Here is a 23170-nt window from a genome sequence, read left to right on the forward strand (position 1 = left end):
GTGATTGATGAACACCTGGCCTTTAAAGATCATGTTGCCTCTGTTGCTCGTTCATGCCGCTTTGCGCTGTATAACATATGAAAGATCAGACCATACCTAACACAACATGCCACCCAGCTCCTGGTGCAATCTACTGTCATCTCCCGCCTCAATTACTGCAATGCCCTTCTAACTGGTCTTCCAGCCTGTACTGTGAGACCTCTTCAAATGGTCCAGAACGCAGCAGCGCGTCTGGTCTTCAATCAGCCAAAAAGAGCACACGTCACCCCTCTGTTCATTGAGTTCCACTGGCTACCGCTAGCTGCACGCATCAAATTCAAATTGCTAACACTAGCATACAAAGTCCGAGATGGTATGGCTCCCATCTACCTGAATCCTCTTGCAAAGGCTTACGCCTCGGCCCGGCCGCTCCGGTCATCACAGCATCGTCGGCTAACAGTGCCTACACCACGCTCAGGACAATCCAGACTCTTCTCAGGCATCGTTCCACAAATGTGGAATGACCTACCAAGCACTACCAGAACAGGGGCTTCCTTTTCAATTTTCAAGAAACTCCTGACGACCCTGATCTTCAGAGAGCATCTCCTAAACTAGCACCCTCCCTGGACCCGTCCCCCTCTCTACCGTCCACTCCTTGTTCTCTCCTCTCTATGATTCATCATGCTGCCTCACTGCCACCTACGACTGATTGGAAATTGTTGTTGTTCTTGTTGTTATTGTTGGTGTTAGCCTCAAGGGCAACATGCCGATTTTCACTTGTAAGTCGCTTTGGACAAAGCGTCTGCTAAATACATAAACAAACAGAACGACTTTACAGAACAAACTCAACGCCCGCCGCAAACCCAGCCACAGTTTTGATAACTTTAAAGCACTATTGATCTTAAAATATTCTAGTAAATCGTGTACTTACCCAGTTTTAATGAATTCGAGTCTCACAAAACACGACGGCAAGTATGATCACGTATAAGCAATAAGCTCTCTGTTCTCAAGTCCCGTGCGATGTTGCGACTATTGCACGACTTTCCAAGAAGCGCTCAGCGGTGCGGCACGTCCTGCATGACCACTTGATATCCCCAAATCTCCGGTGTGCCCCAGACTTTGGGGTCCCGATTTCACATTGCCAGAAATGCTGAACAAGTTCAAAAAATTTGCAAGACAATTTTTTTGTCAAGTCAAAGCAGACATCTGTAACCCATCTATAAACCTTCTCGGTTTAGTTTCCCGGAGTCAAAAAGTGCAACAAATGTGACACAACTTTGAGAACACTTGGAGACCAAATTGCCAAGAAGACACAAGACATGATTGACGAAGTTTGCGACAATTTGTGAGTTTTCAAAAAGAGGTTCACTAAGAAACTTTATGAAAACACTGAAAACAAAATGGATCAATGTTGCTTCTTATATGATTGTTAGTAGTATATGCTCCTATGACCCATCCATATATTAAACCTGACGGCCAACACGGAGACACAGTTGGTAGAACTGTTGCCTCGCAACCTTTCTGAGTGGAGTTGGTGTGTTCCCCCCATATATTCCGGTTTCCTTCCACAGGGCCAGAAAAAATTCATTCAAATGGACATTTGTACTAATTCAGAGTGTTTTTAAGTTAAATTGATGTATTTTCTTCCAAGTTGCAGCCCAGTGAGATAATGGCCTTACTGGTGATTCTGTTTTTACCTGATTCGCTGAACAAGCATGTGACTGGATGTTTTGTTACAGGAGCCCATCTGTGTCTGTCAGAGATGGGTAGATGTCAGCAGGCACATTGCTTCCTTCTCTTGACAGGGCTTGATCACTGCTCTTATGAGAATCGTGCGCTCCCAGGCTCCCTCTCGCCCTGCTCTCATTTTCATGTCTCTGACACATGTTCATTTGCGTGTCTCTGACATTCGGATCATGTTGCGTATGCACAGGGCCGCGGCCTTTGATCCTGAAAGGCAAAGAGAGGGGCGCCGAAAGGAGGATGCTCCGCACCCAGAGGCAGAAGGAGGTTCTGGAGCTCCATTTGTATCGCTGAATGCTGTTGTGATCAGCAATAATTTTACTCGTGAGGCTGCTGGAGGAGTGAGTGTGACCAGTTCGAGAGACTTACACGTGAAGAGGGGGCATGGGGGATGGCTCGTAGATGTAACGTCCCTGGGTATGTCTGTCATCAATTGGCACCGGGGGATGGAAGGTAGGGAAGAACTGTGGAGCAGCTGTGTAGAAAGAAAAAAAAAGACTTTTCTTTATAATTTGCAGACCTTTTGGATCTTAAAAGACATTTCCATGTGAATTCTCTCCTTAGCTAATCTAAACAGCAGCTATAATGAAAGGCAGTGGTTGATAGCTATCTTTAAGCAGTCCCACCCAAATGAGACCTCATTAACCCTACCAAACTAAAAGCCACATAGCTCCAAACGGTTCGCTGAGGAAGTCTTTGTAAATGTCTCAAGGCTGAGGGAACTCAAAATAAACAGCAGTAAATAACCAAAAGAAAGGCAGCCAAATGGCACATTTCTCACCATGCCAAGCATAATATGGTTTTATACAAAGGATAACATTTACGCACAACCAATGAAACGTACGAAACTAGAACAAAAACATCCTTTTTCATTTGTGCGTTTTGTCGCGAGAGCCAGAGAGACTCCAGAGGCTTCTTCTACACCCCTGGATAAAACCTATTTGCATAATATGTGCTTTCAAGCTTTTCTCCGTTTTTTACTCAACTGCACTCCCATCAGACTGTGCACTCGTCGTCTAACCTTAGCTGCACTCCACAAACCCTTAAAACTAAAACCAAACACTCCACTGTTGAACAAGTCCAAACAAGCAAACCACGAGCGGGGATCTTGACTCAATTCTGAGTAGAAAAACAAAAAAGTGTAAAAGTGATCACATCTCATTCAGAAAGCACGTGTGGCTTTATTGCCTGTTTCTGAGGCCAGGCTGTGCCTCACCACCCCGAGGCAAAGCATATGTCAACATCTGTCGAGCTTCACGCTACAAGTCTAATGCTGCTAGATATGTTTTTATTTCTTGATTTCCTTGTAAACATTTGAGCCAAGTGGGCAGACGGCCAAGCGGCGGGGTGCCAGGCAGCTCTACGAGTGTTGGGCAATGACAAACGCAGCTGCATTGCCAGGCAGCGCAGCAGGTGTTGATACAGGCCCTCTTACCTCATCACTCACTCATTTACGGGGAAGTTTACAGCTGAAATAAAACTACAATGTAAAGGTGACTGGGTTTGTGTTGGTTGTAAGCTTGTGGAATTACAGGAGGCAAACTGATCATTTAAAATAAGCTAGTCTGAGCGTGTTGAATAAATGTACTGACTAAAAGAAATGCCTTAGAAAAAAAAATCAGAGTTGAACCATTCAAATCAGATTTTAAACACCAACTTAATGTTTTTTAGTTAATGCTCTTATTCACTCATTTAGTTTTTATAAATCTGCTGTGGTCTATTTTATGAATGAGTGCCTTGTAAGTTGTTCTCTAAACTCTGGTGCTCCTGTTTCAGGAAGTAAAAGTTACCTGGAGGAGTGGAGAGGAGGTACTTATTAGTATTCATGATATTTAGACATCTCTTCTGTTATTGGCTAACAGCAACACAACTCTTTTGCTGCCTCCGTTCGCTCTGTAACTTCGATGCTTTATCTCCATAGATAACGCAAGCTTGCAGGAGTTGCTAATGCTAACAGTTAGCTTCTGCTAGCTGAGACTAGGATGACCAGATTCTAACTTGCCAAATGTGGGACAGAGACTACTCCATGTGGGACAATGTGAAGTTCCAATGTAATGAGAAAAAAAACAAATATATATATATATATATATATATATATATATATATATATATATATATATTCTGCCTTTCAGCCCTAACATCACTTTAACATATACATAAAATTATTATTCTTATTATCATCATATATTTCTTGTACATATTTTATTTGAATTCAACATGAACAAGCATACAGCAAAAGCTTTACTATTCCACAGTTCCTCTCAAGTTACCACAACATAACTCAGGCTCTTTGGGCCTTCTGTAGTGGCTCTGATCATTTTAATAATATAGATAGGCCCACAATAATAAAAACATGCAGGTTTAAGCAGCTTTTCAGAGTTTTCATTGAATGTTTTCCACAACAGAATGACAGTAAAAGTACCGGTAATATTTTTTAGATCTATTTATGTTTGTTTTTAATTAATTTTCCACTAAAACCAGCATCTCATTGAAAAAAAAATCCATACTTTTGTGCTATTTTTTTCCTTAATTAAGAAACAAAACGATTTTTTTTAACTTAACAAATCTCTTCTAATTTTAGGTGAAAGAATAAATATCAGATTCTAATCTCTAAAAATTCGGGTCGAATCTAATTATAGTTTCTCAGAGTTACTTTTTGCCTCAAATGTCTGAGAATAAGTGATCAAAGCTTCCACTTATTCTCATTATTTCTTCACTGTGCTTTAAGGGGCTCAGCATGTACGTTGGTATCTGTAGCGCGATGAAGGGACTCTAATTTGTGACAAAGGTCACACTTTCCCAGCTGGGTCAGACTGTAACTTTTAGTTCCACAGATTGACCCAGGAGCCCTGATGTCTAAAGAATCATCCTTTATCTGCTGCTGTTCCGTCCCAGAAGAAGGACACCTCAAGTTCACGATAATAATTAAATAATAATATTAATAAACTCTTTGACTTTATTACTGTTTATTATAATCATCATAATTAATAATCACTTGGTTCAGTATAAATGTATTTTAATTACTGAAATTAATTATTATGCTTTGGGTATAATAATGATTACTGTGATTATGGTTTATAATGTGTGTTCAGTAACCCGAAGGTCAACTTCCACTTATCCATCTAACACAGAGTTTATCCAGAGTAAAGGGTAACTGCCATCACGTTTTTTGACTCATGACCAAAGCTTTCCTGCTCTGAGAGGGCGTGTTCTGAGGACTTTGTTAAACTAACTTCCAGCAGCTTTCACTTCAGTTCGTGAACCAACCACCATCACAGGAGGATAAGGGACGGCCGCCCTAACTCCACCTGCTGTTCTGTCACGCTGATAGAATAAGCTTTGAATAAACTGTAACCAGCTGACGCAAAAACTCCTCCAGAGTTATTGATTTTTGAGTTAAGTAAGACGAAACTCCTTCAGAGTAAGCCAGACGCTCGACACTGTGTACCCGGCGACATCTTCGGACCAGAGAGTCGGTTCCTCGAGTCTCCTCTACCGGACCGAGTACCCGGAGGAAGAAACCATCCTCCCTTGACCTCCGGATCCTCACGAAGGGTCGTCCTTGCTGGGTGAGGTAGCACACAGATTGTGTCTGATGCTGATTTCTCTAAGTAAACAACAGTTAGCTGCAAAACCATCATTTCCAACCCAGAACGTGTTCCTCTCTCTGAAGGAAACCTTCTGAGAACATCCACACGTCCAAAACTCGCATTTCATTTTAGCTTTCCATCCAGACACAGGTAAAGCTTTTAAACAAGCTTTAATATCAAGGCTGGTAAATTGTCATCCATGAATTGTCAATTTTAATTGTCATAAATTGTCATTTCAAATCGTCAAGTTTAAAATTGTTAGTAATAAATTCTTCATTTTTAAACTAGCCTCATTCCTTGAAATGGAACACAGAAAGGTATAAATATTTCTGGTTATTGAAAAAGCAAAGATTCCTAACTTCTGATTCAAAAATAAACTTTTGCTATTAAATTTAATTATCTTAAATTAAACATTAATCTTTGGATTAAAAATAGACCAAAAAATTGGTGTATGAACTTAAATCGGTTGTATAAGTATCCTGGATATTTATACATGATATAAGCTTCTTATGCTAATCTGCTCGGTCATTCTCAGAATCTACAACTGATAGCAAACAGTGTTGATTCTAGTATGTAGTGAAACCCTACAGTATCTGAAACTGCAGCACCTTGTCTGCGTTAGAACCTCCATTGTGTTAATCATGGACCTGTCTAATTACTGGAAAACCTGCATTTGGCCTCTTCATATCAGCCGAGACATGAAAAAATGACTCAAAAACAACAAAGACTGTCAAGTGTCTCTGAACACGTCTAATTCATGAGTTTACAGCATTTTCTCCTCCGTGCTCACGCACGCTTGTTTTGGTGGTTCGGGTGTGCTCCACACACGCTCCGATCTGCGATAAAGTCCCGCCTCCGTTTGATTGACAGCAACAGGCAGATTTCTCCACAGTTTCTTTTATGAAATTGAAACTCGAAACGGGAAACTGTCAACAATGCGGGACATGAGTCTAAATTTGCGGGACATGTGAAAAGTAATGAAAATGCGGCACTGTCCCACACAAAGCAGGACATCTGGTCCTCCTAGCTGGGACGTGCTCTGCTGTCACACTGCCTTCCCTGGCGCAAGCCAAGAATACTAATTTACAGTGTGACATAGATCTGTGTGGCATTTTTTCTACCAGCGGCTTATGCAGGAAATAGGGGTAGAAGACAATTTTCACATGCATGTAAATTTCAGAGCGGCTGGTGGTATTTCAAGAATAACAAGTAAAAAAATGTTTCTCGGGGAACCTGCTCTTTAAAAATATGTCATCAGATGACAAAGGTCTTTTTCCTAGAAAATCTGATATTTCCTGGATCTGGCTAACAGCTAGTCCTAGCAAAGCCATCTTACAACTGATCTAATTTTCAGAGCAGTCCATTTTTTTAAACGTTTGACATCACAGAGATTTTAGTACAACATTTTGTAACATAAATAATAGGATGTTCCAGCCGGAAATGCCCCATGTTGCACCAAAAACACTACATGTCTAAAAAACAAGATTCTATTCAAATAACCATGCAGCATCAAACTAAAAGGGATTTATGAGTATTTAAAACAGAACTCATATGAACTGTGATTCATTTTTGGATCACTTTAAGAAATCTTACTTTGGTTTTAGCTAGGGCTGCACAATATATCGAAAAATTATCGTCATCGCGATAACAGGACGTGCGATGGGCCCATCGCAAAGCATGTCAAAAATGGCGATAAATGTTTGGTTCAAACATTTCCATCCATGTCATACATCAACTTTTTGTAAACCAGCTCTGTTTTTTACGCGAAAGTATTGTTTGACCAATCAAATGTTGCCCTTCTGATATGCAGCCAATCAGATGGGTCCGTTCACGTAATACGCCCGCCCCCTACGTAGACCCTTAGGATGGGTGGAACGCAACATCCGAACTGAGTTAGCGGTGCCGTTCCCTTGTTTGTCATGCTGGCTCAGGTTAACGAACACACTTTGTGCTGAGGTTTCTGGAATCAGCGCTGCTTTCAAACGTGAACGTGAGTCCGCTCGGTGTCGTTAAGCAGCTGATAATAACCGGGCTGACTCCGACACGTGCCGGTGAACCAACCCACCTACCTCCATGTCGCTAGTGTTCCACCGGGTGGTGATGTTAGCCCCAGGCTCCGGTTAGCTTCCTGCTAAAAGGCTACAGCACTCTCCTCCCAGTCCCACCCTGCTAAAGAGGGCCTGGAAAAGTTCCCCCACACATCAAAGTGATTTTTCATTTATGAGCTTTTATAACCTTGTTCATCAGGATAGTTGATTTGCTGCTGCACATAAACTGTCAGTCAGAAGCTCTGCTAGCCGATTATCTTAGTTCAGTTTGTTAGCTTGTTATCAGAATCATAGTTGCAGTTTCATCATCTGAGCTGCTTTTTAAGATCTAGGTAAACTTGTTCAATTTGGGGTTAAAAACAAACGTTTTCACATATTTTCCATGTAGTTTTTTGCCAGTTCCTCTTCTGAAAGGTAGACAATTGTTTTTCTCTTTCCCTCAAAAAATCTGAATATTCTCCTAGTTTGGCCCAGCACAGTTCACTTCCCAATTACAGCAACAGCTTTATATCATAACCACATAAGTGGAGAAAATGTTCAGTAGCAATGAGAGAATTTGCTGTTGCATGTAAGTGATGTTAACTATTAATTAACATTTAAACTTACTTTCTGATTTTTTTTATTTATTCAGAAACCCTGGTAAGGGATCTTTTTCTGTATTTGAAGCATCAGAAAAAGTTTTATGGTGGAGGTGATGTTTTAAAGTCACTGAGAAACTGCATGCATGCAGTTTGTTGTTTTGCTGCTAATACAGTAGCAGGTGCAGCTGCATATTTTAGCAATAAAAATGTTATGTTGTAATGGAATTCATGCATTAGTTTTTGTTTGCTTTGAACCCAGAGCAGACGTCACACGCAGACGACATCGACACTGCATACTTTAGTATTTGTTCATTTATCGTGAGTAATATCGATATTGCAATATTAAGCACTGTCATTGAATATCGCAGGTTTTCCTAATATCGTGCAGCCCTAGTTTTAGCCCTTAGCTAGTGTGTTACCTCTGTTTGTAAAAGTTAAAGTCCCATTAGACATCACACACTGGTGCGGAGCAGTGAGCGGCAGCTGTGGCTGCGCTCGGGAACTATTTGGTGGTTTAACCCCCCCAATCCAAACCCTTTAAGCTGAGTGTTAAGCAGGGGGCCATTTTTAATGGTCTACTGGGATTTGAACCCTGATCTCCCAGTCCCCAGGTGGACACTCTACTACTAGGCCACTGAGAAGGTGTAAAGGGTTGTATCCTAACTTTGCCACAACTCGTTCAGTCGCTTTTTGCTTGAAAAATCTTTAAAAATAGATAAATAACAAAAGATGCAGAAAAATGTAAATGCTAATCTTTGACTCGTAGCTTTTAAAAATAAGTAATATAAAATGTGTACTTTTGTTTCTTACATTGCAATGATTCAATGTTGTGGTTGGATTATGGGTATTTTTTTAAATATCTTGTTCATACATAAGATGATGTATACTTTTATGACAAAAGAAAAAGAAATAAACCAGAGCTACGTTCTCCTGCCTTTAGAATGTAGAATCAACCAAAACACCAGATCTATTGCTTCACATGATGCAATTTCTAAATAATTTGCCCCTTTTCTGTTAAATGTCATCTTTCAATTATTATGGCCCCATTTTTTAACACAGACTTCCCGCCAAAACACCTGAGGGACGCAGCTTGAGTACTTTTACCTATATTTTTTAATTCTCCACAGGGCGTCGGGCAAAATTGTAAAGTTGTTTTAACAGGCGTCTGTGATTCCCTCGAGTAATAAACTGACTCTGACATGATGAATTGTTGGATAAAATAGCACATACAATATGACGCACATCAAGGTGGCCAACACTCGTAAACAATTGTGTTTTCTTGAGTGGATGCGTGAAAAAAAATGTGTCAGATGATCAACTACATGAGGACAAAATCTCAAGGGTTATTTGTTCCCTTCTTCTTTATAGAATTGTTCTAATTCAACCACGTTGGAGCGTTTTTCTGCATGGACGGCCTGTTTAAGTTCAAAGGAATGCTGTGGAGTAAACAACTACTCTGACTGCAGCTAGGGCCTACCGCGAGGACAGACTGCTGCACAACGCCACCTCTCAGTAAGACAGTAAGAAGCTGTGTGCTTCTTGTCAGTGTCCAAACCAACAAGCAACACTGCTCACGGCCATTTGCTAACACAAGGACGACACCACAGACCTTGCTTTTGCTCCGCCCACATGCTTGGAGACATCCGCGTTCCTGAGAAGGCTGTGTGAACCACAGACATCATGACGTGAACAAAACCTGAAGCGAGCCGAGCCAGCCAAAACTGGCCAGAAGTGAAAATGCGGCAAGTCATCCAGGTACTAAAGGGAAGCGGCCCCAGACCATCACACTACCACCACCATGTTTGACTGCTGATTAGGGTTGGGCATTGTTTGATTTTGAACGGTTCCGATTCCAATTTCTCGTTTCGATTCCGGTTCCTGTCGATTCCCAATTCTGATTCTTTCAAGACATGACATGCTTTACATGAACCAGCTAACCACAGGTCCTACTTGATGAAATAATCTTAACTTCAACATGAATTTTAATTCTACGAACAATAACATTCATTTAGACAAAAACATGTTTTGGAGAAAAACAGAAAAAGACTTGCAGCACCACCAAGTGTGTTTGTTTCTGACCACAACCAAAGTCTGGAAGCAGCCTCTGGGATGAGAGGCTAAATGTCTCCAACATGTCCAGACACGTCCAGCTGTCTTCAGCTAAAATGCTCAGGATGATCATGTCCAGGATGACTGAGAACTACACCTCCATGCTGCAGCAGCGTTCAGTCACAACAGGAAGTGAAACAAACGTAGCTGCTGTCAGTAACAAACTAACAGATTTTAAACATTAAAACTCTCAACAGTTCAGAAAGGAAATGAAAATGTTTACAACGTTGGGTGTGAATGATTTATTATTATTATTATTATTATTATTATTATTATTATTATTATTTAATGTGGCAGAAGCTGGTGTGGTCCACCACAGAGAAAGCTGCATAGCATGATGACTTTAATTATTCTACAGGTTATTGTTCAGCCTTCTGACGCTCCGTGTGTGTTTATTTCTGCAGTGAGACAAACTCACCTCACACCGTCCAGAGTTTGTTCTTTAAAGCTTCTATTGAATCCACCGTGTTGACGTATATTAACAAGTTTCCTCTACGCTGCAGGAATTAAAGTTTACATTACGGAGTAAAAGTTCGGCAGACGCGTTTGGTTTATATCTGGCCGCTGCATGCGGGTTGGGGGGGAGGGGGGCTCAGTGCTGCACAGACAGCTGGTGTGATCAGCTCTGAAAAACCTTGATCACAATTTGCAGATCACGTTTATTTTTCACGGAGATTGGCCGCGGATTCCTTTTCCGTCGGCGCACTAGGAATCAAAACTAGGAATCGAAATAAAAAACTTTTGAGTGATTCTGAGAAAAATGAACAGTTGGAACAATCGATGTTCGATTCTCGATGCCCAACCCTACGCTGATAACTTCAATCTCTCCCATGGATGCTTTTTGCCTCATTTCTTTTCTTTTGGATGGAACTGGAACTGAATCTAGTCAGTTCTTTTTTCGTATGCGGGTTGGTTTGTGCATATTTTCTCAAAAATATTTCCCCATCTCATCTCCAATCCACGGAAATATTGTCTTAAAAATCTGCATTGCTCATTTATGCCCGGAATTATCATGTGTAGCTACTCACAAGCGAAAAATAAACTCAGACAAACTTTTAGGAACCAAGCAGGGGTTTTAATCCCATGCTCACAGTAACAGAGATAAAAAAACCCTACTCCATACAGCTCTGGCAAGTATCTGACCACTCCAACTCTGTCTGTTTGATAGTTTTCTCCTGATGTTTTTTTGGCTCGGCAAACGTTGGCTGATTCCAGAGCTGTGGAGGGAGGGAGGGAGGGAGGGAGGGATGAGGGGATGCTGGGATGAGCTTGTAGCAGACGAGGGCAGAATCTGATCTGTTTACTCTTCACAGCTCCACTCCTGGGCATTCGGCCCTCGGCTGTCAGACTCGGAAATGAACCTTTCAGGTTTTACACCATGTGTTGTATACCAGCTCAGTGCTGGTAAAAAATTCATGTTCTCTAATCTAACGCATCCCTGCCCACATAGCACGAACTTTGTACTAGCCTCTGTCTTTCCCTGTGATTAGGGATGACTGCAAAGAATTAAAGCTGGGATAACTTTAAAGACTCCACCCATTCACCTTTTGCAAACCTTCTTTCCCACATCCACCACTCCTCGCGGAATTACCCAGACCCTTTTTGTTTATGTCTCTGGAGGTACTCACTCAGCGCAGCCCAGCTCATGAACTGCACTCGTTTTTTTTCCTCCCTCACTTCTCCAAATGGCTCTGCCGCACGGCGGACCATTCCGCTGAGGTTTATTTAAATCAATCTCACAAGTTTACTTTACCGTAGCCCTATCTAAATACAGCCTGCCACCTCTTTTACACCAGCGCAGCTCTCCATTAGCAAGGCAAACAGCCTGGTGTCACTAGAGGGAATGTATACAGTCACAAAGAACAGAGAGAGAGAGGAAAGTGGGAGAGAGGCTCCATCCTGCAATCCATCTCCAGTGTTTCCTGCAGGGACTCCTTACTGTTTACTCCTAGACTAAATTGCCCCTGCTCTTCTGGATGTTCAGGGGCATTCACGTCCTCTGATACGGAATGCAGCTGGAAGGCAAACGGGAAGCCAAAAGGCACACTGCGGCTTTTGCCTCTGGCCACACACCACAACGACTGAAGCGTTTCCAGAGGGTAAACTTTGGTTTTCTCTTGGAACAAATTCTTGCAGCAATTCCAAATTCTTCTAAACTATTTTAGTTGCATCAGAACAAAATTTTTAGTTTGACAATGTCCTTTCTTTCTTGGTCTTTTATGGGGAGGGATAGAAGCCATAAGGAAGTGACGACAGACGGGTCTTAATGAAAGGGCAATTAGAAGCAAACTTTGACTAAACTCATTAATTCTGATTCAACACCGGCTCTCCATGTTTGGGACCAAAAGCCAGCTTCATTAAACGGAGGACGGTAATTGCCTCGTCCTTTATTAGACGCCTGAAACAAAGGGAGGGAAATGAAACCTAAAACGCGGCATTCTCTCGGCGGTGAAGTATACCTTTTAGTTGTCACTTGCAATTCAGGTGTAGGTTTTGATAATACAAACAATTCATTTTCTCCCCTTTTTGTTGTCAAGTCAGCACTGTAAGTTAATCGTCTCGATGACTAAACCTGAGCTTCCTTCTCTCCTCCAGTTCACTGACTCTGCTCTAACAGAGCGTCACCCGCGACCGAGGATGAAACTCTTGACTATAAACAGAGCACTTCTCGTCGATGCTCTGCTGCAAGAGCACAAAGAGCCAGTGACAGATTGTCATAAGTGACAAAGGCGGAGTGAGAAAAGGGTTGCCGGGGCCTGCTCCAGAGGTTTGTGAATTGCTAATGTGGAACATATGAAGGCTGCTCCAGAGCCGTGACTGCCAGATTTCATTATGCCACCTCTCTCCGCGGCTCATGATCTCACCGCTTAGGCATGCTCGTCTGCTGCGAGGCCTGCGCTCTTCGCTGCGGCACTGCAACAGTTTGCGGAACGTCTAAACGACAGATACCTGCTGTTTGCACGTCTAAAAACGTAAAAGAGTCTGACTCCTCGTGTGCCTAAAAGGTTGTACTTTATTGCAATGAACATCAGGAACTTTTCCTTTTCCCTAATCCTGATATTTAGAGAAGTAGCACCCCACCTTTTTAAATTATATGTTCTTTTCCAGACTCAGATTTTTCATTTGAATGATTTTGCAGGTCTGGGCAAGTGAATGTAGCCGTTATTTAAAAATAAAACAAAAATAAATACATGTCAGTTAGTATTAGCCACATCTGGTGTGATTATTCTGGTAATGTTCGCTAAGTCTGAACGTTTTCCCTGAAGCTGTTTTTGTTTCCTTTTGAGTCAATTAAATAAACTAAAACAGACAATCTAAGAAGGAGGTTCCACAGACCTTATTGTGTACCTCTACGTCATTTTGAAGTATTGTGTAAAAGGTTTAAATAATATATATATATATAAATATATATATATATATATATATATATATATATATATATATATATATATATATATATATATATATATATATATATATATATATATATATATATATATAATATTGGCTACATCTGTTAAGTCCTTCTTGGCTCATGAGCTGATGGCTAATCCGAGCACAGCCACGATTTTTAATGAGCAAAAATATATTATTATGCACAAAATGTATTTCTGCCTTCTTAAAACTATCCAAATTTTCTAAATTCCACAAAAGTTGTTTACTCTCTCGGCCCGCCAGATGACACCTCCTTTGGGTGCATTTTTCTGACGGGAAGTATGGTGAAGTAAGAAGGGGGAGAGGTTTTCCACTTCTCTTTCTACTGGTTGAAAGTGGAATTACAAATGTCAAAAACAACCCTGCTGCAGCCTGATATAGGCAGGGGGCTACAGAGTGTGGTCCAATGAGAAGTTGCTCAAGTTTCTGGCTCAAGAACCACTGGAACCTGTTTGAAAGCAATAGTTTAAAGGGTAAAAAACTTGCACCAGTGGCAGACAGTTAAGTGACCACCCCGTAACCGGATGGTTGCAGCTTTGAGCCCTGTTTGCCACAATCGTTTAGTTCCCTTTGGCACGACACTTCACCCTCCTTGCCTGCAGGTAGTGGTCAGAAGAACCAGTGGTGCCTTGCCTCTGTCAGTGTGCCTCATGGCATCACCACCAGCGTGTGAATGTGTGTGTCCGTGGGTGAATGACTGCATTATAAAGTGCCTTGGGGGGTTGTAAAACCTTAAAAGGCGCTCTATCAAATACAGGCCATTTGCCATTTCAGTGTTGCTTTAAAAGTTGTTTTTGTTTGCTTCAACAAACAAAAAAAAAACTGATTACATCAAAATTTTACAGCTACAGATGTTTTTAAATGAAAATGTGTCACATCTGCCAAGAATCATGACTGTGAGAACGTAGCATGTAACTAAAACTGCACGAGTTTTGATTCCACTCATTTCCTCCACAAATGCAACACTGAAACTCTGATCACTATCAGGCTGGAGGAAGATGAGGCTGAAGATCAGTAAAAGTAGACTGGAAGCCGCCTCTCTCGTGATGCCAAAATCCCTCCTCTGATCAATGCCTTCGCACCCCGCCTCTCTGCACGTTTGCTTACACTGAGACCTCAAGCTGTTTGGACATGTAAATAACACTTTAGGAGACTGTTTAGCTAAGCTCAATGGGAGTTGCTGTTGACTTTCGGGGCGCTTTGCCTAATTACAGGTCCCAGATTGTTTCAGGTCTAATGGCCTAATTACCACTGTATAAATTAGCCTAATGTTCATGCTGTGCAGAGCTTTCTCTACTGTACCGCAAAGCAACACAGATAAAAACCGGCTTTTTTTCTGCAAGACGAAGGAAAATCAGCCGAGAGGTTAAACAGCAGAGGACTGCGAAGTGTTAGCTTGCCAGTCTGTCTGCCGTTCATCATACGCACCAGACTGGCAGATCACACTCTGCCCTTCCTCCTCGTAAATCAATAACTTTTTCCTCTCTTCCGCTGTGCTCTTCACGGCCCTTTGCTTTCCGAGTGTCTCACACCCTTAAACACAAACAGCCTCTGTGGGCAAAAGTAATTAACGTGGTGCAACAGAGACAAGAAAACGAGCGGCAAAAAGAGGAACCATAACAGGATTTTTGCTCAAATATGCATTCCTTGGCTACTCGCTGTCACAAGCAATTTGTAGGTCTCGACTGAACAAGAGGCCCAAACTTTCGCTTTGTGGTTTCTACGAGTTGATGCATACTCTTGCTGCTCAGGCTGATTATCTACACAATTTTTTCCCTTTTCCTTTGAGAACGTTGAGCTGTTCTCTGCCTCACCGATCAAAAATTTAAACAAATTCTTAAAGTTTTACGGAAGATGTTTTATTAGCAATCCGGCATCTGCAAAACATTTACCACCAAGTTCATCCCGGCTAACTGCACACCCGTACAAGGATTTCTAGATGAAGTGGAAGTAAGCATGCAAACTATTCTTCCAGGGGCTCCCAGAACCATCCAGTTCCCATCCATGCCCTAATTTTTCTCCTCTCTACAACTGTCTCCCATATGGATCGGGGAGTGAAGGTTATTTCAGAGGGCCTCTGTGGAGCACCGATCTATCTCCTGCATTTGCAGAATTTCCTCCAGATTGGGATAAGCTGGGGAGCAGAACAAAGAGCTATGCGTTGGCCCTCACCTCCCCTCTCAAACGCTCCTCTCCAGCCTCCTCTTCCCCACCCAGCTGGGGAAAGGCGCAGCAGTTTAGTAGCTGAAGCACTCCACTACCTCGTATCCTTATCTCTTACATCTGTCTATCTCCTTTTCTTCAAACTGTGATCACTCCTCGACAGGAGGGAGTTGATTTAAACCTCGAGTCGACGCAGGAGGACAGCATCACAGTTCTTTTGCTTCCACTACCCTTGTGTGAGTTATTCTGGTGGAAAACAGTCATCTCCAGGTTTTGATCTTCTTTGATAACTTTATTCGGCAAACTGGGATTGCAGAAAACAGTCTGTGAGTCTGCTCTATAATGATTTTTGGTACAAATGCATTAAGCAGTCATGACAGAAAATCCTGTAAAATCCCATATCGCATCTTCTTTTTGAGATGAACAAAGATGTGTGGTTGTTACTTATTTAGACAAAGCACATTAACTCAAAATAAGTCTCATTTTGAATTATGCATGCAGACCACTGACCACAGCAGATAGTTTTGTTTATAAAATGACATTTTAGGTTTGCCAGTGTTCCTCTGGAGATTTTCTAGTCTTGATTAAAGGAGGTAATCCATCACATCCAACTTTTTATAATGCTTTTTTTGGCTTAAATTATGTACAAGTTCTTGGTAATGTTATCAAGAGTTGGGTATAGTTCAAAAGTCTCCTCTGTGGTGCGTTCAAGGTCAGTCAGACATTCGATACTAGAGAAGCCTTTAAAGCAGGACACTGAAATCGAATAAAGGGAGTGATATAACGCTCTTAATGATGACGGTCCAAAAAAAGTGGCATTTGGTAAAAAAAAACTTAACAAATGCATAAAGTTCATAGAATTCCTATTTTGACACCAGATTATTGCAATGATATCTTCAAAAAGACAGAATATGATAAATTCCCAAGATTGGCAAACAATGAAGAAAACCTTGCCCCCAAACTTTGCAGCAAAAACATAATTTACAGTTTAAATATGGCTCAGAAAGTTTGAATTGACATGACATACCTGACTTTTTGATACCCTTTTCAATCAACATTTAAAGTGACAATGTGTAGTTTTTACTGTTAATTTCTGTAAAAATCAGCCAAAATGTTGTTGAAAATGTATTCAATGACACCCAGTTGTTGAAAAACAAATGGCAGCTTTGTAACATATAACCATAACAATCAGGTCTAAATGACATGAGAGTGGGCTTAAGTCTCCATGTTAGATGCCATGTTTCCTTCTACGGGAGCTCATGAGGACCAAACTCATTTATTGATTTGAAACAAATGGTTACAAAACTTGCATCATTAATAAACATTGTTGTTTTACACATTTACCTCTTCACTCGTGGCCAGTGATGGAAGGGAGTCTGGAGTGCTTTTTATTTTGCTTAAGTTTGCACTCCCCTGGGCTTTTTGACCCTCATGGACATCGGTTGGCAAAGTCGTACTCTAACACAAAAATACAATTTGCATGTAACGACTTAGGTATCTACTGCCCCCTATTGGCAGAAAAAAACACACAATGTTGCTTTAAGGTTCATGATTTTAAAGTAACAGTGTGTATTTTCCCTGGCAATAGGGGGCAGTAGATACCTAAATCATTGCAAGCAAGCATTATTTTTGTGTTCAAATAAGACGTCACCAACGGATGGCCATTACAGTCAAAAAACCCTGGGAGTGCAACCTCCAGCTAAATAACGAGCACATCAGACTCCCTTTCATCACTGTCAACAAGTGAAGAGGTAAATGTGTCAAACAACAATGTTTATGAATGGTGACAGTTTTGTAACCATTAGTTACAAATCAGTAAATGTGGTTTGTCCTCATGGGCTTCCGTAGAAGGAAACATGGCATCGCCCAGAGACTTAGACCAGCTCCCATGTATTTTAGAATAGATTTTTATGGTTATATGTTATGAAGCTGTAAATTATTTTTCAACAACAGGGCGTCTTTTAATTAATTTTCAACAACATTTTGATTGATATTTCCAGTGATTAATGGTAAAAACAACACATTGTCACTTTAAGAGTTATTACAACAAAATGTTCAAAAAATACTTACTTTTATACTTAAAAATTCAAATCCTGATCAACTCTTCTCACTCCCTCTCTTTTGTACAGCATATAAAAACCACACATCTAAATGTAGATATCTGTACCTTTGTGACTCTCCCCACTGTAGGACCCATGTTTTTTCTCAAATTTCCTCAAAGATGGAACAATCATGCTTCCAATGACTTAAGTTACATTTAAGCTCAAAATAGTCTTTCCTAAACCAGAAGTTAAGGGTCATAACTCCAACCAAAACGCGGTAGAAAAATTAAAATTGATATGATGACCGTCGAGAGCCACCGAAGGGTCCTATGGTGACTCTGACACGGCAGTGGCAACAGCAGCTTAGACATTTCTTTGGAGTGTTGTTTTCTTTACTCGTCCTATACATTTTGTTTCATACATGAAAAAAACGATTCCTCTTTTTTCCGTCAAGACCTCAAGGACTTTAGAAAAAGTCTGCTCAGAAAATACACGGCCATTATTTGGTGTGGCTAATAAAGCCATATGTCACAGAGAAAAGAGACCAGTGTCACAGCAGGAAGAAAAATGGCTCCTGGGCTCTGCAGGGTCAGATATGGTTTGACGCTCCTTGAACCAATTACCTCTAATAAATACCACAACATCTGGAACTCTCTGATTCTCCTCCTTTTGTCGTCTCTGCGGTACTTCGGTCGGTGTCACCTCACCCTCTCTTTCACCCTCTTCCTAACTCGCCTTGTCCTCTCGCTTCTTTAAGTTAATCCAGCTCTCTATTTAAAGCACATCCTCCTGATCTTTTTGCCTTTCCCTCCTCACAGCATCCCCAAAACAAGGACTAAGTTGTAATCCATTTACTGCACCCTTGTCAACAGATTCTAACCAAATAATCCTGAAAGACGTATAACGAGGCCTAGGCACTATCAAGGGAATGAGAGGCAAGAGGAAGCTGAATGAGCAGGAGAAGGGCAACGGCAAGAGGAGAGGGAGAGGGACAGGATAAGAACAGGAGCGTGAATGCAGAGAACTTGTGTCACGGCGATTTGAGTCTTCGTCACGCAGGTGGCGCCCAGGGGTTCCCTCCGTCTGGGCAGAGACAAACTGGGGCCCGTGTAAACCTTAAAGAGGATTAACCCTTCCGGAGGGCTTTAATGAGACCTGAAAGTGCCGAGCACCGGAGAGTCTTGCCGATTGAGCCGTACTCAAGTCGTGTCCCAATGGCCAGTCAGCCCAGTGGCCCAGCAGCGCTCACGCAGTCGTGCAGCTTCCCTGCTCACACACATCAAAGCAGCCCAGGAGAACCCCGAGATGGGAGGAGGAAAAGGTGGGAGGGTGGAAGGAGAGCGTGTTAGAAAGGGAGAGGCGGGAGCGGAGTGAGCTTGGATGGAGGAATCCCTTATCTCCTCCTGAGAGGATGCTGCTCTGTGGTGCGAGATTGTCTAGAGCTGCCACCTGTCCCAGGCATCTTTGAAGGCAACACTAAAGCCTGTGATGGCCCTGACCTCCTTGAGCTTCCATTCTTTTATGTCTCTCTTCATTTTCTGCTTTGTTACCCCCCCTCCTCCTGTTACTTCCCCTCACTCCTCTGCCTCCCCACAGCCGTGAGTCCCTTTCACTTTTCTCTGGGGATATCTTACATTTCACCAGGCTGGTAGAAACATTTTAATTAAACTGTTCATCAGCCTCTTGTCGGTGTTGAACAATAAGCACTTGTGACCCTCCAGAGAAAGGAGTCAGATACGAGATGTTGGCTGCAGAAATAAGGGTGCTTATCTGCATCACTGTGGGAATGCAAATACAGAGAGGAGTGATGAGCTTCGGATACACGAGAAACAAACACAGAGAGGTGATTATCCTACTGGAGACTAGAAGGTAAACTTTTGCAGAAAGCCCCAGTGGGCATTTATTCTTGTAATGTTATCTTTGCAAGCAGAGTTAGCTGTACTTTATTCTCTTTATGGTGGACAAATCTTCATTTCAGGCTATAACATCAATAAAGTACCATTGTTCTTACATCTCTGCAACTTGACTGATTAAGCATTCACACTGGCAGATGTTGGGGCAGTCACACAAAGACATGTGGAACTGCCTTCTGGAAATTCGTCTTAAATCTTCTCAGCCCCTTCACATTTAATCTTGTCATTGTTAACGAGGACTGTCGTTCTTCTGTATATTAAGTTCACACTTGCGAGCCCCGTGGTAAGAGCAGCACATGACCCTAAGATGGTATGAAAGTGCATTCCCGATGCACTTCAAACTCTGCTTAACCCTCTTAAATCGTCAAGCACTACAAAGCACAAGCATGTGAGAATATTGCCTATCTTAGAGCATAAGATGCCTCTAATAAGCTGTATAAAAGGGGATCATCTGATTATCCCTGGTGCGCTGGACCAAGGGGCCACAGCAGAGCAGAGGCCTGTGTTGTTCTTTCTTGATGAAAGGAGGTGGATGGAAGGGATCCCTCTCCGTTGCCTGCAGTGTGCCTCAGGCTTCTCTGTGCCGGCGCACCGCTGGGGGACTGCACCGAGCCACCACGCTCAAAAACCCAATATTGAAACAATCACAAAGACAAACACTTACCCTTGAAACAGGCACGTGTCCTCACACCCCGGGCTCCTCAACAGTTCTTTGGGGGAGGGTGTTTGAACCTGCTTCCCAGAGACTTGTTACATTTAAACTAACAAGAGACCGGGAAGTTTGTTCGCAGAATGCAAATTCACAAGAGCCTTGAAACTTTTTTTTAAACATACAGAGATTTCCGCCGTTCTGACACATACAAAGCTCGTAAGTGGTCAGTTTGATCTGAGCTACAAAGAGCTGTGAATAACTGTGGAGTCTGGAGTTATATTTGAGTGGATCACGTTGAGTTTGGTGACAGCTCACTCACTCAGTTCAGTGGTCAGCAGCATTATGATACAGAGGCTGATACACCCACGGCCGAGCAGACCCGAGATCAGCTCAGCACAGCAGTTTAGAGTTCACCATCGGACTCCGAACGCTCCCCACCACACTTGGAAACCCTGAGAACAGGATTCACACCACACCCGAGAATTCCCAGCAATTTTTCCCAGAACACATGACCTGTACGATCCGTGTAACACCCCCTCTTTGGACATACTCGTAGATAAGGGTTACTTTCACTGCCTCCAGCTTAGTTACTGAGATCAGTCAAGGACAGCGAGGCTTTGGTATGGGGATTATTGAGCCCTGGAAGCAAGATATGGGGCTACATCTGTTAAGGAGCTAAACTGAGCTGATAGGCAGCAAGTCATCACAGTTTGAACACACTTAATGTGCCCAGTCTACCCCAATCAGTGACCGACTGTATCAGCGATAAGGTCTATACAGTTCCAGAAGAACTTTCTCTCTACTTTCATCTACTTGCCATTGTTCTGTTAAACATTCTCTGGTGCTTTTAGTAGAGTTAAAATGTTGCCACGAGAAATAAGAAGTCTTTAGTGCCACCATGGATTTGCTTAGCCTAGCAAAGAGAGGAAGAAAGGAAAACACTTTAAAGAAGAGGATCTCCTTGGAGGAAACAGCGATGCTCCGCCAGCAAGTGGGCCGACTGTTGCTGCGTGACCACTGGTCGGCTAATCGGAAAACAATGTAAACAGATGTTAGTGCTGCGTGTCCCATTCATGCTTCCAAACAATTAAGATTTTAAAAAGACTTCACTCTCATTAATCCTAATCTCAATCCTTTTCTTCTTATCCCGCAGCAAAGCTGTATGTATTAGCGTTGTGGTAAGAAGGATATGGACTCTTATCCAGTGTTTGCCCAAGAAAAGCAGCTAAGACTCAGGCATTGCCACGATTAGCTAGTGCTAACAATAGGAGTAATGTTTCCTTGGTGCCTCCTCTTTGCTGTGGTGAAGTGGGTGTAAAAACCAGAGTAAACACAGTCTTGGGCCAAGGACATAAGAGGAGTAGGAGATTGCAAGTCTGGGTGAATAGAAGATTTACCCAGAGTGCAGACCCCTGAGGATAAACCCCCTTTGCTCTCTTCTCGTTTCTCAACTCCCACACCTCCCAGAGCTTCGCCTCTACGTTAACGACCCAGTGGCCAGGTGTGGGGAGGCTGCAGGTGCCATCACATTTAGGAACATTAAGCACTGACACACACCAGTGCTAAGAGTAATCGGATTTACCTGGCTGCGTGCTGCCTGGCGTGGCGCTCTGTGCAAGCACAGCACAAAGGCTTACTGCCCACTCTCAATCACACACATGCGCACACACACCTGGGATGAATTTAGGAGGTGACAAAGCCCTCATAGAGAGTGGCTGGTGGAGTAAGGGCTGTGTGTGCGTGCTTGAGTGTGTACGGAAGCAGAAAGCAAAGAAGCCAACAGCTTTTTACACCTTGTGGAGCAGGAGTGGTGACAGATGCTAGAGGCCTCTGGTTCAAAGCTGCTGAAAGAGGTGGGGAGAGCCGAGGTTTAAGGAGACCCCCCTTTTGTTCTGCTGACCCTCAGACCGCTGAAGCCCATTGGGACTGAGCTCCAGTACTGGGTTCAATCAGACAGAATGGGACTGCCACGGGACTCCTCGTGTCCTCAACACCTGGGGCTGGTAGGTGTTTTACACAGCTCATCTCAGATCATAAGTCTTCCTGAGCACAGGAAAAGATCTGAGACGTAACAGAGAAGCATCAATGAAAGGCACAGCCAGACGCCAGCCAGACTTTGTGAATTTTATTGCGATTTCATATCTGTGTAGAATAAGCCAATACAAGTGACCTAACAGCTTATTTACTCACAGGATTGTTCCAGAAGTGCAGCGGTGGGTTTTTCACGACTTTAATCCTGGCAGTCGAGAGGTACATCATATGGCTGAGATACTCTAGTGTGTACTGGCACGCAGCGATGGTCACGAGTAAACTGTTACGCTCCGCTGTTGCCTCCAGTGTGAAGTAGGGGTCAGAATTGGTTTGAGATTTGACACTGGCTCCAAAACAATACCAGTTCATGTACCGTAAATCCTCTACTATCGGCATGTATTCCATTACATTAGCCGGTCTCGCCGTCAGCGGGGTAAATAAAGGCCGGCTTTATGGCACAAAACCAGCTGCAGTTTTGACAACATTAAGTACTATTGATCTTAAAATATTTTAATAAATAGCGTACTTACCCACTGTTTAATGAATTACAGTGTCACAAAACACGACGGCAAGTCTGATCACATATAAACATTAGAGTAATTTCCCACTTTCTGTTCTCAAGTCCCGCGTGATGTTGTGACTATCACGCAACTTTCCAAGACGCGCTCAGCGGCACGTGCTGTGTGAGCACTTGACTTCTCAAAATCGTGGTTGTGACGCGGCGCGTCCGTCTCTGGTGTGCCCCAGGCTTCACTTACTTTGTTGACTGGGTGTAAAAATGCCCAAATTCCGTGCGATCGGGACAAAAACAAACGTGTTTTTTTTTTGTGTCCCAAAAGTAGTGCGCCACAAAGGACTTAACTTACTGAGCAAAGACGGAATGG

General features: G+C 42.5%; 1 protein-coding gene across 1 annotated transcript in view; it reads right to left on the reverse strand.

Moving 5' to 3' along the window:
- The window catches only part of gli3 (GLI family zinc finger 3), a 125262-nt gene that overhangs the window by 55293 nt on the left and 46799 nt on the right, over positions 1 to 23170 (reverse strand). Inside the window, exon 4 of the mRNA XM_015954757.3 lies at positions 2092 to 2197. Within this exon, the coding sequence (XP_015810243.3) occupies positions 2092 to 2197 (106 nt within the window). The remainder of the gene's footprint in view (positions 1 to 2091; positions 2198 to 23170) is intronic.

This window comes from Nothobranchius furzeri, chromosome 7, assembly GCF_043380555.1.
Source record: "Nothobranchius furzeri strain GRZ-AD chromosome 7, NfurGRZ-RIMD1, whole genome shotgun sequence".
NCBI lineage: Eukaryota > Metazoa > Chordata > Actinopteri > Cyprinodontiformes > Nothobranchiidae > Nothobranchius > Nothobranchius furzeri.